At 44.1% G+C, this 23,058-nt stretch overlaps 1 protein-coding gene across 1 annotated transcript in view; it reads right to left on the bottom strand.

Annotated features, from left to right (window-relative positions):
- The window catches only part of trabd2b (TraB domain containing 2B), a 62,045-nt gene that overhangs the window by 18,123 nt on the left and 20,864 nt on the right, over nt 1–23,058 (bottom strand). Inside the window, exon 4 of the mRNA XM_042334926.1 lies at nt 8,458–8,548. Within this exon, the coding sequence (XP_042190860.1) occupies nt 8,458–8,548 (91 nt within the window). The remainder of the gene's footprint in view (nt 1–8,457; nt 8,549–23,058) is intronic.

The raw sequence follows: 23,058 nt of genomic DNA, 5'->3' as shown, positions 1-23,058 counted from the left end.
TGAGGCAGCTGAAACCACATAGCTTGCCGCTGAGTACTGCCTGGCAAAGCCTCGTGCTGCTTGGGACCACCTTACCAATCAGGCCTTTGGGGTGCAGGGCTAACAAGAGTCGAGTGAGAGGAATCCCAGCTCCCAGTAACTGGTCTGCCCTTCATTCAAAGTGCTGCTGACGAGCCAGGCTGGGCTATGATAAGCACCACCGACCTGCCCTGGCTCAGGAAGTGGACTATGGAGACTACCATTTGATTCTGAAATTGGCTGGCTAGCACATCACCGCAGTCCTGAAGAGATCCAGATTACGTCTCCCACATCCCCCCCGGCCCACATCCTCCAAAAGAATAGTGAGAAACAGGAGTTCCAATTTACATTTGCTTACTAGAGGAAGGCGAATAACTTCAGATTTTGGATTAGAAGATCATTAAATGCCATTCAGCTGTAAATTCTCAAAGAAAAAGGGAACTTTCACTAGCAGTGGAGCAGGATGTAAGGCACTACCTGAGTGAGTATTGCCTTACTCTCAATATCCCAGTGCCTTCCTCTCTCGGCCACTTGCCATTTTACTCTCGCTCTTATCCTTGATCCTTAAATTATCCACAAAGGAAAAAACAAATGTTATAACCCTACTCTTCGCCTATCCTCCAAAGCTCGCCTGGATAATGTCACAGTGAGAGAGGCTCCATTGATATGCTGGAGCAATGAAATATGAAAGACTCCACCGAAAAGCCCCTTTAATGCACAGACCCTTGAGATAAATCCGGGTTTCTAATCGTATAAAACACTTCCATGAAATGTAACTCTCTGGTTACATTGCACACACGGGCTGTGAATGCTTTGCCTTTCTCTGAGTCGTGCAATCGTCCTGAAACGGTCACATCTGGAGTGGAGGGTTTGAGCAGTGAGTTGATTTCGGTTCCTGATCATGTGAGGCACCCCGAGGGAGCTCGAGCTTTCTGGGGGAGTTTTCCCATCAGCAGCCTTGGGAGCCGGCCCCTTGAGGGGATGGGTCGAAAAACACAGTGAGCAAAAAACGTTACCGGAATCATCTGAATTGGATCACAGGGAAATCCTGTTATAGCGCGTTGGGATGGCTCCGATGCCTCAGCGCTATAAAAGAAGAGCACTGTGCTCTGCAGGAAGTGAGTCCTGTAGCTCAGTGGTTAGAGCACTCGCTTTGCAAGCGACAGACCTGAGTTCAATTCCAGGCAGAGGGCGAAACCTTGGGCAAGTTTCCTTACTCCACACAGAGCCTAATAATAATCCCTCCAAAACCAAAAACAATAATAAATTGGTCATTTTCAATCTACGACTGTTTGTGGGACATTGCTGTGCGCAATTGGCTGCCGCGTTCGCCCACAAATATACAGTCAATTCACTTTACAGTGTGTTCTGTGAAGCGCTTTGGGACGTCCTCCCAACGTGAAAAGCGCTATATCAAATGCAAGGATTATTATTATGATTATATAAAACAGTGCAGGAGGTGATGTTAGCAACGTCCTGACAATCTAGAAACAACCACAACAACTTGCGTTTATGTAGCCATCCTCAATGCAGAATAAAGTCTTCGAGCGCTTCACAATGGCAGGGCAGATGTTGAACAAGTGAGCCATGAGGGAAGCTTGCCAGTCAGTGGCAGAAGCCGGGTATACCACAGGAGCAGACTATAAGCAACGCAGAGCTCAATCAAAGGCTGTACGTCGCAGGACCCCTGTGGTTCCATCTGCTGTTTCCCATCTTCAGCCATTCACATAAACAACATGTGTCACAGCACAGCCAGCAGATTTAACCACTTGAAGCAAGTTGATAATCAGAGGTCAACCTCTCAGAGGGTTTCCAAACCACCAAGACATCATTGCTTCGCTGGCTCTGAATCATCCATTAATCTTAAAGATGTTTTTTAAGTAAACAAAATATTTTGAGCTTCCCCCAATGTTTTTTTTGGGGGGGTCAGCTGGGTGTCTGACACATGCGGGAACCCATCACCAGGTTTCAGAGTATCCGAACCAGACCAATAATTCCATATGTACACATGGAAATTTCCTCTGAATAAAAGTACTGTCCAATGCATCAGAGATTTGCACAGATTTGAGTACTTCCGAGTTAGCGTATTTCAGCCAGAGAAGTACAACAACAACAACTTGGATTTATATAGCACCCTCCACGCCGGACGGCGTCTCAAAGTGCTTTGCAGTAACGGATTCCGGGACCGAGCCAGGGGGAGGGGGGGAAGGTGACCAACTGCAATAGGCTTCAGTGCTCCTGGGTTCAGATGGGTTGGCGGAAGGCAGGGAGGAAAACCTACTGAATCACTAACTAAAAACCATCGAAGGAGCATGTACCTGTGGGTATGGACAATGGTTGAGGATACATCCTAATGAAATAATAATTCTTACATTTGATACAGCACCTCATGTAGAGAGGACACTTCAAAATGCATCGCAAGATTTACTGTAAAGTATAGTAATTTGTAGGCAAATACGGCAGCCATTTTGCACACAACAATGTCCCACAAACAGCCTTAAAGTGAATGGCCACTTTTTTTTGTCTGAGTGACTGTTGGCCACGACACCAAGAGAAAATCCCTTCTCTTTTCGAACAGCGCCACACGATCTTTAACATCCACCTGAGCAAGCAGACAGGACTGATTTATTACCTCATCTGAATGATGGCACCTCTGACAATGTGTCGCTCCTCCCAAAACTGCACTGAAGCATCAGCCTGGATTGTGAGTTCAAGAGTATGAGCCCATAAGAGTGACCTTAACTATGCTGCCTCTCACTAATAATCACCATCAAGGCTCAGGTATGAATCATGCCCAGTTATCATGCCCTGTGTAAAACTTACCACAGTAGAAGGTCTTCACAGAATGCGGAAGGGAAAACACTGGGAGCTGGAAAATTTGGCAGGGAATATTCTTAAATATAAATCTTGACTTGCCAGCGAGCAATCTCATTCTTTTAAAAAAATATCAAAGTGCCATTAATACATTAAGTTCTGTGGGGAATCTCATTGTTCTTTGAAATATCAGAGCAAAAGATGCTCCCGATGCCACAAAGCAGAGTTAACATTTGTCTCAAGAATGAGACAGAATAGCACAGACACTGGAATAATCGTAGCCTTGCTTGTAACCTTCATTCATACCACCCACACAATGCACCAAGCCAACGGCTGCTTCGCTAATTCTACATTTATTGTAGAGAATAGCTGGGCTTCAAAGTGAACTGTACACATACAGTATTGTTTCAAAAGAGACATTCAAATTGTGGTTTGGAACCTTCCTTCACCGAGTCTTTGGCTCCGCAAACATAATTTAAACTGCAATTCTTCAAATCTGACATTTAATACCTAAATCACACGAGTGGGTGGGAGATTCCCAGACGTACGGACAAGACGTCTTGTTTCTGAATGTTTGATATACAGTAGGATCTTTTGGTGTAAACAGCGTTGACAAAACAATCATTTTGATTGCAAAATTGGTTGCCCAATTAAAAAGGGCCACCAAAGTGCTAGATAAGGGAAAGCGAGTTTCCTTCTAATCCATTCTCTTGCTGTAAGGCTGGAACCTTGTTGGTAGCATTTCTCTGCACTCTCCCACAGGATAATGAGGAAAGGAATCAGTGGGCACTAAAAACCTATTATAACACTTTCTCTACTTTTACGATCCACAATATGCCACGGTTTTGCTTGTGAAAAAGTCTTAAGTCTCAGCGAGTGGGTCATCTCAGCCATAAAATGTCTGGAGACTTATAGTCCGTGGCTATAAACTCAACCTCTTCCTGGAGGGTGAAAACAACACAGAGGCATTTCAGAGGCACGATTCACTGCATTTACAATTTTATGGATTTCTTGTTTTGAAAGGGAGAGGTTTGATGCTCGACTAGGCCAGTGTATCAGTCTGGGGGGGAAAGGTAGCCAGATTACTTTTCCTTTGGGTTGGGGGCAGGGGGAGAGAAAACATTTTGCAAATAGTTCCAGTGTCCTGTCAGGGACCTTGTTAAGATACAGATACAGCACCCGTCAGATATAACGTGTTCTAACTGATATTGGGGCTCCGGTCGAGTTTATTTGAGTTTATTTGAGTACTTCCGTGTTAGCGTATTTCAGCTAGAGAAGTACAACAACAACAACTTGGATTTATATAGCACCCTCCATGCCGGACGGCGTCTCAAAGTGCTTTGCAGTAATGGATACAGTCAATTCTGTGAAGATCCTTGCAATGTCGCAACAACTTGATTGGGCTCTATATCAAATGTAAGGATTATTATTATTTCTGTAGAGTAAATCCTCTGCCCTGCTCCCTGACAACAGGGCCTGTGTTGGGATTACTCTGCAGTGTTGCCATCATCAGCCTACGCCAAAAGCCAGCAAGACAAACGTTCCCTCCCTGTGGCCGTGTTATCCCTGTAAAGCACGTGCGGACGCCAATCCCCCCCCACCACAACCCACAGGCTTTTCACTGCAGATTGAGCACATTCTCCCCACATATGTAATCACTCCACAGTAGCTGCCCATGGTAGAGCTCAAAGACATTTCGAGGTGGTAAGCTGCTGTTGAGAAAAAATTTCTATCTGAGTAATCCCAAACGGGTTGTAAGACTTGGCTTTAAAACATCAGTTGTCTCGGCCGGTGACAAAGGTAAAACATTTGCCCTGGAGCTTTTGAACCCTCTGAATCTCGAGACCCAAACAATGTGTTTATGAAGCAGTTCCAAAGTGGATGAGGCTTTTTCTCTGAATGTTTACAATGCCTCTGGGTGATATGCAAAGCCGTCTAAAAGGTTATGGTGCCGGCAGATATATGGCCATGAAAGGCATGACAAAGTTGCACCAAGATCAACTTTTCGGTCAGATCGAGTCAAGCAAAATAAATCCCACAACCTAGCCCAGCTCCATTTTGTTTTGAGAAAACTCATGAGTGATAAAAAGTGCTATTGGATTTTTTCAAGCGTTAAGATTTTATGGGGATTTCACTGTATGCAGGAACTGCAGAGGATGTTTTGTAATGTTGCTCGACTGGCCCTGGCTCCTGCTCGAACCTCGCACCCTCCTCCCCACTATCGGAGGTCGTGCTTTCAGCCACTACGTCCCGAAACTCTGGACTCTCCCTCAATCCCTCCGCCTTGCCCCCCCTTCTCCCCTCTTTCAAGTCCCGCCTGAAAACTTTCCTCTTCGACTGTGCTCAGAATCAGGCTCCGCCACTGTTAAGCGCTCTGAGATGCTGCCCTGTGTAGGCCGTTATATAAGTGCAAATTGTTGTAACCTTTATTATACAGTGGAAGTCATAATGTTTTATTTGCTTAATGTTGATTTTATTTTGGTGGGAAAGAGCAGGTTGGGAAATGGGTCGGTGGCAGGGGGGAGGGGAATTCTTGTGGGGGCTCAGTGAGTTACAGTGCTTTGATAATAATAATAATAATAATCCTTGCATTTGATATAGCGCTTTTCACGTCGGGAGGACGTCCCAAAGCGCTTCACAGAACACACTGTAAAGTGAATTGACTGTATATTTGTGGGCGAACGCGGCAGCCAATTGCGCACAGCAATGTCCCACAAACTGTCGTGGATTGAAAATGACCAATTTATTATTGTTTTTGATTTTGGAGGAATTATTATTAGGCTCTGTGTGGAGTAAGGAAACTTGCCCAAGGTTTCGCCCTCTGCCTGGAATTGAACTCAGGTCTCTCACTTGCAAAGCGAGTGCTCTAACCACTGAGCTACAGGACTCCACAAATCTTGATGCCAAGATATTAGCTCAACTCCAGCCCATAGCATCTGCCCTCACTGTATCCATTTGGGGTGGTCTCAATACAGTTCCTTGTGTCACAGCAGAATTGCATAGTATGTATCAGGTGATAGCAGCAATCAGCCTTGTAGGACAGAAATATCTCAGGTGGAGTCTACAGGGGAGAATGCTCTTATTACAGAGCTGAGAATGAAACACTGGTCAGGTGGTTCTTTGTCGCTGTAAAGCTGCCCGAATGAGAAGGTAGAGTCACCAGAGGGAGGTCTCAGGCCTCAGACCCCACCTTGTCTCAGTCCGGTTGACAGTTGGGTCTTAAAATGTAAGATTGTGCCGAACTGGAAAAACTCTTAGATTCAATCAAAATTGGGAAGTCGGTTCACGGACACTTGGGACATTACCCGCTTACAAGAATTTTCCACAATTTTGTACAACCTTAGATTTGAAAGCAGCAACGGTCTTAAGGCTAAGGCTAGTTGGTTTGTGGGTTGTGATGACATGAGGGTGAAGCAGCTCAGAGCCAAGTCATTGTTAGAAACACACACTGACCAACAGAGTGGTTCCTAGCAGAAAGAGCGTGCGTGTTTGTGTGTATTGAGTGTTCTGCTTCTGTGAGGGAAATTCTGCCAGAAACCAGAGTTCGCAATAAAAAAACTTTGCAATAATAATAATATTTGAATTTGATATTGTGCCTTATCGGTGAAATGCCTCAAAGCGCGCACAAATTCAGCAGTCACGACACTTCACAGAAAATCTGCACAGGATTTCACTGTAAAGTGTTGTAACTGTGTACTTGTAGGCAGATGATGAGAGTGCTGAACCCTGAGATCGAGACAGGTCACTGGGAAGTCAGACAGCAGCCTACATCCACAGCTCCCCTCAGCGCGGTGTCCCTTCACACAAACCTCGAGAGCTGAGCTGTAAATCACCACGGCTACGCCGAAACATTTCTGGGATGATATACAGGACTGAAAGTCAAAGGGATTTATATAGCCTCTTGTGCTCTCGAAATCCCCTTGTACGATTTGTATTTGTCTGTCACCAAAATCAAGCCCCTACGGTTCCATCGAAAAGAGCAGGTTATTTGCTCTCTATTCACATCACAGCGGCCTCTCTCTCCGCTGACCCCTCAGTTATTTAGTTTGGAGAAAATAGGCTGTTTGGACTCCCAGTGCAAACTGAGATTCTCTCCGGCAGTCATAGTGACAGGGGGAAGTTTCCCCTTTGATCCCAGGCCGAGGCACGGCTCAGTTGCTGGCAGGGAGCAATCTTCAAATACAGCCAGACAAAAGATGGCACATGAGCACAAAGAGTCATTTCAAGGGTTCTACAACTTAAATCAAACAAGAGCTGGAGATCGAAGGGCTGCCTCTGACAGGTCCCAGCGTCAAACTATTACCATGGTAATACTGATAAACAAACAGTCTCCCAATCTCATCATCCCTTATTGCCTTTCCAAGAAACATCAACAGTGAAATCTGATGGAATGGCAAACCTTGCATTTTTAATTGTCCGTGTGATGAAAATTGCTAAAACCACAGCTTGTCCAGACTTGACTCTTGGTTTCTCTCCCCTTCGCTCTCTCTCTCTCTCTCTCTCTCTGTGCCCATGTTCTCTCCCTTCCCTTCCCACCCGCCTGTCCGCCCTCTGAGGGAGGCTGACTCCATACAGCAGTGTGTTTCGGTGGCTGCTATCCCTCTATTACCTCGACCAATTGCCTATTCTTCATGTGTGAAGCAAGCAGCTGCTATTCAAGTCCAAGCCATTCCAATTCCCCCTCTCGCTTGCACTTTCCAGTAGGGTTATAATTGGGGCTGGTAGCCCCAAGCCCTGCCCCCCCCTCCCCATTCCAAGCTGAATTCTCGCCTTCTTTAGCACACAGCCACAGAGGGCAGTATGCAGAGAATAGTTGTGCTCCCACCACCCCCGCGCCCCCAGACTGCTGCCTGGCTAAGATCAGTAAACAACCCCCCCTCCGACCCCCAGCAGAGAACAGACATTGAAACTACATCCTCTCTGCTCTCCATCTCATTAACTGCCTGTCAACCAGTCCATCCAGTCTTTAAAGCCACTTTTTGTCTTAAAATGTATGATTGTGCAGAATTCTTAAATTCAGCCTGTGTTTAGAAGGATTCTCTCGCGCCCCCTGTTCCTAAAAAGCTTCCCAATTAAGCCCGAATTGAAAATTTTTCCACAATTCTGCCAATTTCTTAAATCTTAAGACAAAAAAGTCTGACAGCGAAGGCAAGATGTAATGTTGAACAGCACTGCTCTAATTCCTACCTGTTCACTGTGACCTGCCTGCCTGTAGGGGGGATTTTCGTTGTCTATTACCAATCGTTGTGCTTAGGAGCATCCAAACTGCCCTGAGAGTTCCATATATGTCCACCACCTACACACGCCAATTTCTCTGCGCCTGGAATGGAATGCGCTCTCTCTCTCTCTCACCTTGTTTACCTAATTCTGGAGAGCATTAAACTCAGGTTGGTCAAAGCCAAGGCTTGGGGCGGGCGTGTGGTGGAGGATAAGTCCTGGGAGTCTAAAGGGTTAACCTGGGATTGCTTGCCATTGAGATCACTGTCTGGCGAGCCTCCTGCTGCTTGTCCAGCTAGGATCTTCCTCCCCGTTAGATGTGGACCATGTCATTTTTCACAGCTTGAAGAGGGAAAGAATTTTCTGAGCGCATCAGACCCGGAAGCATTGTATTCACAACAAACTTACTGCTTAATTGGCTGTCCTGCGGGCGTGTGCTCAACTTCATAACCCGCTTGCCTCAAGACATCAATCACTGTGTTGTTGCCAAGGAAATGACCTGAAGTGAAATAAAAATAGTTACACTTTGGTTTGTGACATACTGCTATGGAGATTCGCCCAGCAAATAATATTGACTTGCAAATAACATCAACTCGCATACATAATAGTGCCTTATACATCAAACGACTGCCCCGTGACTACTGCTAAGTGGAGTGACTGTGCTTTTTGTAAGCAAGCGCGGCAGCCATTGTACACACGGCAAGTTCCCATGAGCAGCCAGGTAATGAATGGGCAATGTTATCTGAGGGGATTGTTGGTCAGGACATTGGAAGAAACTCCCTTCTCTCTTTGTGCAATCACTGGGGATCTTTAACATCCACCTGAACAGGAACAGACAGACAGTCGTTTAACAGTTGTTAAATTGAACGGACTTCAACTTAACGACTCATCTGAATAAACTAATGACTGTGGCTGACTGCAAGGTTAGGGAGATGAAGAGGAAACTGATGGTGACTTAGCTCCACTAAAAAATGGGCGGGGGGCGAGCAGTTGGTGGGTAGAGCACAACCATTCTCTTCTCTACACAAGCAGCCAACACCCCCCCCACAGACCATCATCCACAGCATAACTGAGTGTTCCTCATCATACAACACACAATGACATGCGATTGGCAGGGGTATTGTGATTGAAGCTAATTCATTGAAAATCTGAATTCTTCGGTCTCTTGCCATCAGCAAACTCTCAGTAGCTCTCAGTTAAGGTGAGGGACGCTGCCTTGAATAAAATACAATGAGAAGTGTCATCAGGGATAACGGGCTGGCCGAGGAAACAAACAAGAGTAATAATAATCCTCAGATCTGACCTCGTGCCTCAAAATGCCTCCAAAAAGGCTCTCGATTGCAGTGTCTGTGTGTGTTGCTCACATTTCCCCAGAGTTTAAGGTTTACGTTAAAATAATACTAAATCCTTGCATTGGACGTGATGCAACTTCCAAGTGCTTGGCATGAAATCGCTGTCAGGTGTAGTGACTGTGTGCTTGCAGGCCAAAAAGTAAACAATAGAGAAAGTGGAAGGAAGGGGAGGAAGGGAGAGAAATGTTTCAGTTCATCGACCTGATTGAATGCAGAGAGAAAAATGTCCAGCTCTGGTCAGCCTGATCTTAATGTGTGCTTAAGAAAAAATTATATATTTTTCTCTTCCCCCCCTCCCACCCCATAGAACACATGCACTGACACACACACACACCCTCAGTTCTGCCTTTGTTCGCTGTTTAGAATAATTCGGGAACAAATCCCAAACCCTATTATGTTAATTTATTGTGACGGCTGATGGAAGCTGTGGCTGTGGAGAGGTCAGTCTGACTCCCTGCCTGTGTTTGTCTGTGCGCGGCTGACAAACGACCGAGCCAAGGCGAGCACAGCCTGAATATCTCTCTCTGTCTCTCTCTCTCTCTCTGCCTCGCCAGTGTGTGGATGAATCATTCCGCCCGCTTTGGCTCTCATTATTCGGCAGAACGCAGCGAGACAAAGGGACACTAGAGGAGAAAAAACGCTCACATCAAAGGTTTGCTTCACACCCCTCCCCCTTTGAAGTTGAGCTGGAACCAGGCGCGGCGAATTTGTGAAGGTACAACTGAAAACTCGACCCCTTTTTGAGGTGGGGGGGGGATGTGTGAGGGCGGCGTGGGTGGGGGGGCAGAAAAGCCGATGCAAATTTATGTGCAATTGCACAAATATAAACACGGCCCTTGGGTCTGTAGTTTGTTAGCAATCCGGATGCAAATTGTCTGCTGTATTCACCTACAAATCACACAGTCGCTACACTTCAGGTAGAATAGTTAGGTGATTTATCAAATACAAGGTTTATTATTATTAACCTCCTCCTTCCCCCACACATAGACATTGCCACCACCACCCCCACCATACACATCCATAGATACCACACACACACACACACACATACACAACATCCCCACCAACACACACCACACCCCCACCCCCTCCCCCACACCCACACAAAATGGATCAAGCACAGTGTGCGATTGTTCAACTCTAGGTTGTCAGGTTTCTCCCCTGGTCTCTCCTATGTAACACAGCGTATCTAACACAGAGAGAGCACACCCATGCCAAGAAGTTGTATGCATTGGTTCTTTTCTAAAGTCTCGTCAAGAATATGCTACAAGTATGAAAGAACAGAGACAACTGATGATAGATAGTAGTGGAAAGAATTACTGGAAATGAGAAGCCTTTAGCTGAGCAGTCATTAAAGTGTATTGTGCATCTGCCTTTGAAGTTTAAACCAAATCCTGCATCAGCAAATTCATTGCTGATCTCTGTACAAATCCACAGCAACTGCTCGCCCGCAAGATCAAAGCAGACGCCTTATCAAATTCAGTGTTATCCTCCCTTATCTTGGCTTTTGCTGAACAATTGAGCAAAATGTCATCTCTTCAAACAACCAGCTTAAAAATTGTAAACCAGTAAAATAAATATCCTCGTGTTTCATGTAGCGCCTCTGATGTTGAGAACGTCGCAACGCGCTTCACCAAGTTTCTGCGGTCTGTAGAATGTTAATTTGTAGGCAAACTCGGCAGCCAATTTGCACACAGCGATGTCCCACGGCAGTGAATAATTTCAGCGAGGGATTGTTGGACAGGTCACCGGGAGAGACGCTTCTGTTTTCAAGTACTGTAGTGCCGTGGGACCTTTACCAGCCACCTAACAACAGGCTGACGGGACCTCGGTTTAACGTCTCATCCGAGGAAACGTGCATCCCAAACAATGCAGCATAACTTGCAGCGCTGCTTTGGAGCATCGGCCTAGACTGTGAGTTTAGGTCTCAACGTGGGGCTTGACCTTCTGACCCAGAGGCGAGCCAGGCCGACTGGCAGGTTGACTAAGAGGCGAGCCAGGCCGACTCTGATGCAGCCTGACAGATCCACCGATACAGGCAGAGAGGCAGCTTGAGACAGGCACCTTTACAGACCTTATCGATACCTGCCGCAACACAGCTCCGCCGGATCAAAGCTACAAGGTGGCAGGTCTACTTACCCAAAGCTGCTGTTTTGACTTTTCAGCACAAAAGGGCAACTAAAAAGGTAGCACTAAGGCGTGGTGACCTGGGGCCTTTAGTCAACCTGCCAGCTATTGTAACACTCAGAGAGCCTGAATACCCCCCAATGATCTTAGCAGCTGTGAAGTTCCGAGGGGAATGTGGGGATTCCGAATAGTTCAGAAACGCTTTGAAATGAAGACATTTGCGAATACCTGGGCTAAAGTCTTGTTACACCGCCTGCCAGATTACACTCCGACCGTTTCAAACTCTACGCTCGATTTGCTTTTCCCGTACAGCAGCAGCTTTAAGCATCTTTCAACACAGCCCCTCTCAAATCATAGTGCAGACAAGGACATAATGACACATGGATCTACTGATCCTCATGATAAGACAGCCACTGAACACAAACCTGCTTCACGGCAGGTGGCGTTGTGCTATGGAGGGCTGACCAAAAATAAAGAGAACAATTCTATCCCTTTTAAGAACACCCTGCCCCCAAGATAAGGCCATTGTGGAACCCTGCTCTAAACTATTGCTTTACAAGTCAAGAGAGCAGCAACACAACATTCTGTACCAGACAGATGATACAGAACTTCAATCGAGTCACTGACAATGAAATATTTTTATAGTATTCAAGGGAGGGCAAGCAGCACAGAGATTAGCTGCCCCACTGTAGATGAAGTGTGTTTTATTGTTAACTTTGCTTGGTGTAGCTCTGATCAGACTTAATTTATACGCCGTTTTCCAGACTGCAATGTAAACAGTACCGTTATCTGTTGATGTTCTCAGACATGAGTTGTGGGCTGTCTTGTCCCAATGTATACCAAAGCGTGACTAGGATGGATTGGACACAACTGGATAACTTTGGAAGCTATCTGTAGATATGCATCAATTCCTCAGAAGAGACCCATTTGTTTTGCAACGAAAGAACGCGTTTCATCAGCATTATTGTAACCCTTTTTAAGATCCTGCTCTGCGTTGGTTTATTTGTTGTTCCACAGCTTGTCACAAAAGGCTCCAGAGCTTTGAAGCTTTCCTGGTTATTTTAACATTAAAGGCAAAATGTTAGGTCAAAAACTTTGTCCTGGCCAATACCACGACCTTCCTAAAGGTCACAAATCCTAAACTTACATTGATGATTTTGATTGTATCCAAAGCCAGGGAATGGGGGAAAATCAGGTTGGAGGGTTAGGGGAATGGGAGATCTAGTTTGTGGTATTTCTTAGTGAAGAAATTGGATTTTGCACATAAGTAACCAGAACAACAAGCCAATCCTATTCTGTGTTAGCAAATCTGACCACTCCCAACACAGTGGGATTTCTAGCAGGATTCCACATTACATAGAACAACATAGAACAACACAGCACAGCACAGAAATGGGCTGTACGCTCAGTACTCCACATGAGCCTACGTCCCTCCTATTCCCTTCTCACTCGTGCGCGCATGACTCCTGCGGAGTCCTCTAGCTCAGTGGGTAGAGCAAGCGCCTCGCAAGCGAGAAGTCCTGGGTTGATTCCCAGGCAGGATGAAACAGTGGGCAAGTTTCATTACTCCACATGCCTCTGTTCACCCAGCAGTAAGTAGGAACCTGGTTGTTAGTCGATTGGCGGATCACTTTTCCAGGGGTAATAATCCCTTCAAAAAAAATAATAATAATTTGTCACTCAATCCATGACTGTTTATGGGACGCTGACTTGCGCAAATGGCCGCCATGTTTTGCCCTCAAAATATAGTCAATTCACTTTACAATGCATCCTGCGAAGTGCTTTGAGATGTCTCGAAGATGTGAAAAGGATCAAATAGAAGGATTATTATGACATTTCCTCTTAAGTACGTGGATGCTTTTTTGCTTCAAACATTGTTTCAGCAGTGAGTCCCACATCCTCACCTCACTGTGTGTAAAGAAGTTCCTCATAAACTCTCTTTAAGATATGCTACTGGCAACCTTATATTGATTCTCCATCATATTTGTCTTACACTTGTGCAGCCAGTGTTCGGGATTTTAAGGATATGAAGGAACTCCACTCAGAAATGGGACACTGAGTTCCGTCTCCTGATCAAGCCAGTGATGTTATGTGGATGCAAAATTATAGCATTGAACTCAACTGCACTTCTCACACACATAGATCAAAAGCCTTTGGCATCACTCACTGTCCAGGCTCACAAATGAAGAATTGGCCACTTGGGGTGAGGTACTAGCATGACTGAATCAAACTCCAGCTCAGATCTTCTGAGTTCCTGACATCTCTTGAGTTCAGTTGCTCATTCTCTTGCCTCCAAGTCAGAAGGCAGAGAGTTCAAGCTCTATATTGGGACTCGGTGTGAGTTCAGTCTAGGCTGACACTCCAATGACACCCAGGAGTACTGCGATGTTGGACGCTGAAATGTTAAACTTTCTGCCCTTTCAGGTGGACATTAACTACCGTGTGAAGGGAAGTTTCTCCGAGGTGTCGACAGTCTGACAATCCCCCAAATAAAATTGGTTCATTCACTTGCTGACTATTTGTGGGACATTGCTGTGTGCAAATTGGCTGCCTACAAAAGTAGTCATTGTAATAATAGTAATAATTCTTGCATTTGATATAACACCTTATCATGTCATTGAGACGTCTCAAAGCGCTTCACAAAATATACTGTAAAGTGAATTGACTGTGTATTTTGTGGGAAAAATGCTGCAGTCCCACAGTCGTGAATTGAGTGACCAAATTATTATTATTATTTTTTATTTTGGAGAGATTATTACCCTCGGAAAAGTGATCCACCAATCGATTAACCACCAGGTTCCTACTTACTGCTTGGTAAACAGAGACATTGCCTTAGTTTCGCCCTGACATTAGAGTAAAATCCATTGAAAAGCGTTGAGATGTTTGATGATTTGATAAGGTGATATATCGACTGCAGAATTATGTAATTCCAGCCAAGTCCACTATCACAGCAGAGTTGAATGGGAATTCAAACAGGAAAGCTTATTATGGAATCTTATTAAGAAATACAGCGTATTAGAGGTCAATTCGGCAATCCATCACAGCAGACAGTGTTGAGATAGCGGGAAAAAGCAATTTTCTATCTTAAACAGATGTTATGAGTGTCAGGCAAGAATGTTTGGTTTCATTGAAAGATTTCACTGAATTCAAAGCACGTTTTCATACGAGTCAGAATAGCTGACCTTTGACCACTCTCCCACCTCCCCCCCCCCCCCCCCCCCCCACACACACACACACAATCATTGTACAGACTGTAGGGAGTAGTAAAAAACCCAAGTTTCATAACTAATTCCATGTGATTATCGTATCAAGTTTGTTGCTGGATGTTTAGTTTTTTCATCCCTAAGTGACTACATCCTTATTGAAGCTTTTAAAGGAGTTTGATATCTGACTCCAACTGGCCCATTTCTGTGGCTACTTGTAAAATGAAATGTTGCACAGACAGACCTTTCCTCCTTTTTTTCTTCTTCCACTGAACCAATCCTCCAAACATCTCAAAAAAGTTGAAAGCGAGTGAGTTGAAAGAAATCGCACTTTGTCAGCTGGAGAGAATAAATCGTCCTTTGGGCTAATTCACCGACTCCTGAGCTGGCTTTTAAAGAGCTGAAGATTCCGGGAGACGTGATATTCTAGATGCTTGTTTCCTTTTCATTATCAACCCAGATGTCTCCTTACATTTTTTCTATTAAATCTTCTGCCCATTATTCTTCCTCTGATGCCTCCGAAGTGTCAGGGCGCAAATTTATTAGTCCATTTAAACTCTAGATCTGCGCAAGTGAAAAACGCCCCCTTAAGTAATGTCGCGTCATTTGTATATTGCAGTGAGAAAAGTATCATAGAATCACATTGAATCTGCAGCACTGACACAGGCCATTCAGCCCAACTAGTCTGTGCTGACTTTTAGCCTCCACCCCTCATTAGCCTCCCCCATATGCCACTATTCCCTCTCCTTCATTAATCCTACGAGAAAACAGTTGGGGTTCGCTGAGTGAAGGCAGTGTCCATGGTAGTACGGAGCCTGCGATTGGACTTGAGGTACAGATCAGCCATGATCAAATAGAATGGTGGGACAGGCTTGAGGGGCTGAAAGGCCTACTCATGTTCCTGTGTTCCTCTGATTGCAAGGGAATAGATAGTCATGATCATTGCCTTACCTCCCGTCGCCTTTTTAATTCCTTGTAACCTTTCTCCCATCACTCCTGCAGTAGGAGCAGGGCTATAGCCTGGGTCTGTGCATCACGAAAGCATTCCAACCTCAGGGAAACAATCTGCACTTTTCAGCTACGGAATCGTATGAGAATAGATTTGCTCCACCTGCAAACTAACTTTTTGAGACTGGGGTACAAGGACACCCAAACCTCTGAACACTAACACTACCTAATCTCTCCCCCTCTAGAAAATAATCTGTGTTTCTGTTTTTTCTACCGAGGTGAATAACTTCACACTTCCCCACATTAAATTCCATCTGCCACCTACTCGCCCACTCCCCGAGCCTATCTATATCCCGCTGCAATCTTTTTACATCATCCTCAGAGCTTACTCTCCCACCGAGTTTAATGTCATCCGCAAATTTAGATACGTTACATTCAATGTCCTCATCTAGATCATTGATGTAAATTGTAAATAGCTGAGGCCCAAGCACTGATCTTTCTGGCACTCCACTAGTCCACCTGCTAATCCATTACCTCTCAGCACCTCCTCCAAGCTTGGTTTCCAAAGAGGAGATTGAGAATGGAAAAGATAGCCAACTTATGGACTTATGGCACCAACTTCAGTTACCCTGCCTTCTTCCCTCTCTCCGTGTTATCCTATAGATCAGAGAGCTATAGAAAGCAAAGACAAAGAGTTATAGGTCAGCGCCATAAATGCACAGAGCATCCACTTCCCTGGTCTCAATATCCGCTGGGGAAGAGGGAGGGATGAAATTACAAAACCTCGCAGAGTGTTTCTTTAGGAACATGATGCTTTTTACAAGGGAAGCTGCTTTAGATCACATCTCAACTTGACAAAAAGCTAATTAAAGGTCATCACAGCTTTATTATTGCTGCCAGAGCCCTGCTATTGCTCAATGCACTCGTCAATGCCGTCTGCATCCACCGACTCTGAGATACTGGTTGCACTGACTCAAGACATCTATGGGAATGATTTGAATTGCAGGTGTGTTGTCTTACAGAATACGCAGTTACTACGCTTGACAGTAAACCCCATAAAGCACTTTGTGATGTCCAGATTTGGAAAAGCCTTATCGATTCCAAAAATTATTATTGTTTTTATTAACTCGTCAAAGAGTTCCCTTGCATTTGATCAAGATGGAACAGGCAGGATTTCTTTCATATTAAAAGCTCTCTGAGATGCTACCCTTCGTGGAGGGTGCTGTATAAGTGCAAGTTGTTGTGTGTGGGGGCAGGTTGTGGGCTTTGGATGAGATTGTGGAATGACACAAGGCTTAGGAAAATACATCTTTGTGCATCAGCATCCGAAAAGCTTTCAACCTATAGTGCCTCTTGAAGCCATCATCAAGAAGCTGGAAGTATTTGAGAATATGTAGCCAAACAGATATATCTGTCCCAATTGTTAATTTATATCAATATATGGGGAATAGGGCACTGTAAGTTCTTGGTACCAGTGAGGGCTCAAACCTGTGCTTAGTGGATATAATGGTCAACAAGGGACCATCCTCTCTGGACGTGAGGTAACTGGTGTCTCCTCAGGGTTAAGCTAAACCCAAGGCCCCATGGCTCCTCACAGGAGATGTATATCAGATATTCTTTATCAGAATATCAGATATTCTTTAAGCTTGGCGACGGGTGTTACAGAGAAAAATAAATCTACTTGACAATCTTCTGGATGATATCCAGTTGTTTCTGAGTAAAAGAAACATGAAAGGAACAGCTGAGCTTTGCTGGACCACACTGAAGTGTCATAGAACACAGCATTGTCTCACTGTGCTCAGTAGAGGGCAAGCACATTCTGTCTTCAGACACAGAAAGGAACACAATGTTAAATAAATAAGACATGTGTGCTGGAGCTCATATCTAATGTCGTTGGCTATACAAAGTCTTCACTTTCTTACAGAAGCATACACATTTCCAACAGGAGGAGGCTGTTCCCCAGAGCAGTTCCAATGAAGAAGGCCCTTTGACCCACTTAATCTCACCTTTCCAGAACACCGAGAACACTCACCCCACTGTCCTCCCATCACAGAACTGAGCTGTTTTCTAAATGAGTCCAATGTCCTGGCCTCAACTATCCTTCCTGGCAAACGGTTCCAATCGGTAATTGCCCAACCCTTCCTGGTGTCTGTCCTGAAATTTCTCTCAACTCTAAACCTGTGCCTTCTTGTTCCTCTGTTTTATGATAATAATTATACAGCGCCTCATAACATAACATGTAGGGGCAGGAGTAGGCCATTCGGCCCTTCGAGCCTGCCCTGCCATTCAATCATGGGTGATCTTCTAATCTAACTCCAGCTAATAACCTGACCCTGACTTATCCCTGTATCCCTTAATCCCTTTTGCAATAAGAAATATATCTATCACATCTTCGAGACATCTCAAAGTGCTTCACAATATACTGTGTGGCAGTGAAATTAAATGGTGTCTTATGCCTTGAGGAGAGCATTGCATTGTCAGAGGTGCCATCCTTCACAAGTTATGTTAAACCAAAGTGCATTTTGAGGCGGATGTTAAAGATCCTGTGGCACTATTCAAAAAGAGAAGGGAGTTTCTCCCTGCGTCCTGACCAACAATCTCCCAAATAAAACTAGCCACTCACTGCATGGATGTGCTCAAATTGAATGCTGAGTTTACCTACACATATGCAGTCACTACACTTCACATTTCACAGTAAATCCTGTAATGTGCTTTCAGTCGTCCCTAATATTTAAGTTTCACATAACTCATACTTTGCATAAGTCATATGAAATTTATGATCCAGACTGATACAGTTTATGTGGGGTTTAGTGTAATTATTTATTTACTACATGAAGTGATCTTGTGTGCGCGTGTGTGGGGTGGGGGGCGAGGGCGGGAGTTCAGAGGAAGAAAGTCCTCAGATCAATTTAATACAAACAAGAAACATTTTAACATTATTATTAGTTTGCCAAAAAAAAGTAAAATTCTTTGAAGGCGAGCAAAAGTGAAAGATTGACAAATCACAAATATCAAAGTGGGGCAGACGTACAGTAGGTAGACTATTAGTATAAAAAATCACACACATTCGAAAAGAGAGTGGATATTGTATTTTAGTAGATAAGCAAAGCCACTTCAGCATTCAATTAACATCATTTGTCCAGGTTCACTGGCAGGCAAAGGGACTTCAAGAAATAAAATCCTTTTATCAAGGCCAATTAGTTTGAAACCACAGCATTTTGTATGTGAATAATTTTAAAGAAATCTCTTAAAAAACACTATTTCATTAAAGTGGGAAGGGCATGACGAGAGCCAGGAAAGGGCACAGGATGAAAGACGCTTTTGGAATCTGTTTAAGTCATACCAAATGCTCAATGAGCTGCGAATCTGAGGCATCAATTGTGGCATTAAGTCCGCTTCCTGATCAAACAGAAGAAGTATGCACTGACACACCCTCCTCTGTATATTCCAAGCATTCTCCATCTGCAAGCCTCTTCAGCTTTCTTTCAGCACTAAATAGTGGAAAAATTGCGTTGATTTACACTTCACAGGGTAGGCAACAAGAGAGGCAGAGCAAAGATAAAACACATTCCAAAACCACACAGCTTTGAAACTGGGTGCAGGTCGATATTCTACTTTCCTTCCAAGAATCTTTGCTTTGAAAAGAAAGAGAAACGTCCAAGTTTGCGATATTGTTTTGTAACTTGAATCTGCCAGAGGGAGGGAAGGAGGGAGAGGGAGAATGAGAGACAGAGAGAATAAAGAGGGCGGGAGGGAGAGAGAAAAAGAGGGAGTGAGAGAGAGGGGGTGGGGGGAGAAAGAGAGAGGAAGAGGCAGAGGGGAGATGCAGAGAAAGCGTGAGAGAGAGGGATAAAGAGGGAGAGAACGAGGGTGTGAGAAAGAAAGAAAGAAAGAAAGAAAGAAAAAGAGAGAAAAGAGAGAGAAAAAGAAAGAGAAAAAGAAAGAGAAAGAGAAAGCGAGAAAGAGAGAAAGAAGGAAAGAAGGAAAGAAAGGAAAGAAAGAAAGAAAGAAAGAAAGAAAGAAAGAAAGAAAGAAAGAAAGAAAGAAAGAAAGAAAGAAAGAAAGAAAGAAAGAAAGAAAGAAAGAAAGAAAGAAAGAACAGAGGGAGTGAAGGAGGGAAGATTAAGCAGTGTTGTAGAGAGCACCATAGCTACCCATTAACGTTTGTGCAGAACAAGACAGACAACAGAGTGGTTATCTGTACCCCAGACAGATGCAGGTTTCTCCAGAGCTCAGAGAACTGCAAGCTGCTTTTCATTTCAGTAAAGCTCGTGGAAACGAACATCGGTTTGTCTCAGAGCCTCAAGTATTTCCTTCGACACCTGTTGCTACAGCATTTCCATATGCAAGCTGGATAAGTTTTTTCTCCCTCTGCCATTGCATACAACAGTAATCATTGATGTTTCCCTCACCCCGCTTGTGATGTTTATTAGTTTGAACTCAATGTTTCTAGATTAGTTTTTGTCGCCATGCTACCCTTTTCCACAGTTCAGCTCTATAGAGGGGGTTATAAAATGCAGGTTAAATATACAACATACAACTCAACTGAGCTGAAAGACTGATTCTATCTTAGCTGTAACTTGCAAACAAACTGTTTCCCGATCAAACACTGAGTCAACTTTAACTCCATTCTGCAATGTTTGAGCTGTCATCTCAGAATGAACTCTGTGTTGCTTGGCTCAGTCAGTAACATTCCTGATTCTGGCTCAGAAGGCTGTGGGGTTCAAACCCCACGTCAGAATTTTAACTCACAGTCTAGGATCGACACCACAGCCAATAATGACCATGACAGAAGTGAAAGCATATTGTTTATTATGGCTACATGTCAAGTGGGAATGGATCAGCCAGAAGATCCAGCTTTTGGATGAGACATTAAACCAAGATCTCTATCTGCTGGTTCAGGTGCAGGTTAAAAGATTCTGTGCCACATTTCGAAAAGAAAAGGGAGTTTGTGCCAGTGTCCTGGCCAATGTTCCAGCCAACTTGGTCATTCATTTCATGACTGTTAACTGGAAACTAGTTGTGCACCAATTGATTGCCACGTTTGCCTACAAATTATTCACTTCAAATAGTCACATTGACATAAATTCCCCTTTGAGAGTTTAATGTTACAATTTTATATCAAGTGCAAGAATTAATAATATTTTAATATAAGTTTGACCCTATTAAACTCCAAACTCCCCAATATTGGCATCAGCGGGTGGATTTGTTGAGGATTTAATACCAATTTCGGAAACAAGAGTTTCAACATCACATTTAACAGCGCGATTAATATGAAAGCCCATTTTCTGATCTTTTCTATATTTTTCTTTGTGAAAGAATTCTGTGGCCAAGTGGAATTATATTTTCCCAGATGGAGCCAAGACAATCTTTCTGCTATTTTTCTAAGTATGTGGCTTTTTTTTGCTTGAAAAACTATCCTGTTCCAGTCACTATAGCTGCACGTCAAGAAAAGGTCAAGCCAAATAAAAGCAGGTGTGAATGGCTTGCTATCTACCTAGTGGTGAACATTGGGCTTAAAGCACAAAGGGGCTGCCTCAGCACCAGATGTAATGCAAAGGAGAGCAACGAGATCAATCTCCAGGATTAGAGGAATGGGCTATGAGTAACAATTAAGACAAGGAAAGGCTCTGCAGTGTTATAAGAACATAAGAAATGCTAGACCAATAAAACGCCAAGGTCCATCTAGGTTGCCTTTCACCTTCCTGGCGGTCGCATGCACATATGTCCCAAACTACATATGTACCATAATGTTCCCATAATGTTATTTCCTAAAAGAAAACTGATCTGTGTTTGAAGAAATCAACATTTCCTGCTTCAATCGTCTCCCTCTGGACCCTGTTCCACAGGTTCACTATTCACTCACTGAAATAGTGTTTGCGTAGATTTGTTCTAAATTTACCCCCTTCAATCTCAGGCTGTGTCCTCTGGTTTTACTACTCTGGACTCGTAGAAACAGCCTGTCATGATCTATATTATTTAGAACTTTAAGGATAGCTTCAGATACAAAGAAACAAGATGACTTGGGGGACATTGTAGAGATATATAAAACTTTAAATGGATTGAAAAAATAAACCCAGAACAAAACTTTAGGATACACAGAGAAAGTATCTCTTTCCACACGCGCTCATTTAAGAATGGCTCAATGGGTAGATGATAAGGGTTTGTGTGCGTGTTGGATGGATGATACCAAGTGCGTTGCAAGGCCATTTTCACCTGAACATCTCATGTGTTCAGAAGTGTCCTCTCAGTCTGTAGCACAGTCATCCTCAGTGGTAATGGACAATGATTCAGAAAGGAGGAGATATGTAAAGAGAGAGAAAGAAAAAGAGAGAGAGAGATAGAGGAATAGGGAGTAGCAGAGAACAAAAAATAGTGAGAGAGAGATGTTAAATGGAAAAGACACAGAAGTGAAAGTCAAACCAGACTACTTCACACAGGGGTGAACTTGGTTCAATGAAAATGAGATGGGAAGATGTTAAATACACCACAGCCATTTTTAATTTGCACATCCTGCAAACAAGTCCAGTGCACCCCAGGGAAGCGAATGGAAATTTTATAAATGGATTTCTTGTCCCTGAACATAAAGATCAAAGTCTGAATTTTATATCATTCCCAAGAAATCTGTTTTCTGAGTATTTCCATTTGGGGTACATATTAATTCATGAATGATAACAGACATTTGGCTGAGACTGCAGACCGTGTGTGGCCAGCCATGGAGACGGTTGCCTCTATAGACTGGAAGTTCACTATTCTATCTCACTGCTTTGATACTGTTGGAATCTGACATTGGCTGAGGATTGTGTGGCGCAATGCAAATTTCCCCAGTTGAATTCTGCAGTTTTCCAGGTGAAACATTGAGAAATCCCCTCCAGGAAATAATATCCAAAACATCAAAACCAGGCATGTTGTCAACAGTGAATGCTTTGTTCCCGGCCTTTGAAGACATTGCATAATAATAATAATCCTTACAATTGATATTGCACTTTTCACACCAGGAGGACATCTCAAAGCACTTCACAAGACATGCTGTATAGTAGTTACTGTATATTCAGAACTCTGCCGCTCGCATACTAACCCAGACCCACATCTCACCAGGTCTGGCCCAGGCTCCACTGATTCCCCATCACCAAACAGATCGACTTCAAGATCCTCTCACTCTTGTGTTCAAATCCTTTCACTCCCTGAAACCTCCTTCCCTCTCCGACCTCCTCACTCCCCAATCCACCACCCGGCACCTCCGCTCATCTGGCCCCGGCTCTCGCTCATCCCTCGCACACTCTGCCCCACCATCAGAGGTCGTGCTTTCAGCCACTACACCCCAAAACTCCGGAATGCTCTCCCTCAACCCCTCCATCTTGCCCTCTCTCCTCTTTCAA

The sequence above is a fragment of the Callorhinchus milii genome, unplaced genomic scaffold (assembly GCF_018977255.1).
Source record: "Callorhinchus milii isolate IMCB2004 unplaced genomic scaffold, IMCB_Cmil_1.0 Scaffold5, whole genome shotgun sequence".
NCBI lineage: Eukaryota > Metazoa > Chordata > Chondrichthyes > Chimaeriformes > Callorhinchidae > Callorhinchus > Callorhinchus milii.
This window is presented reverse-complemented; position numbering and strand designations above follow the sequence as displayed.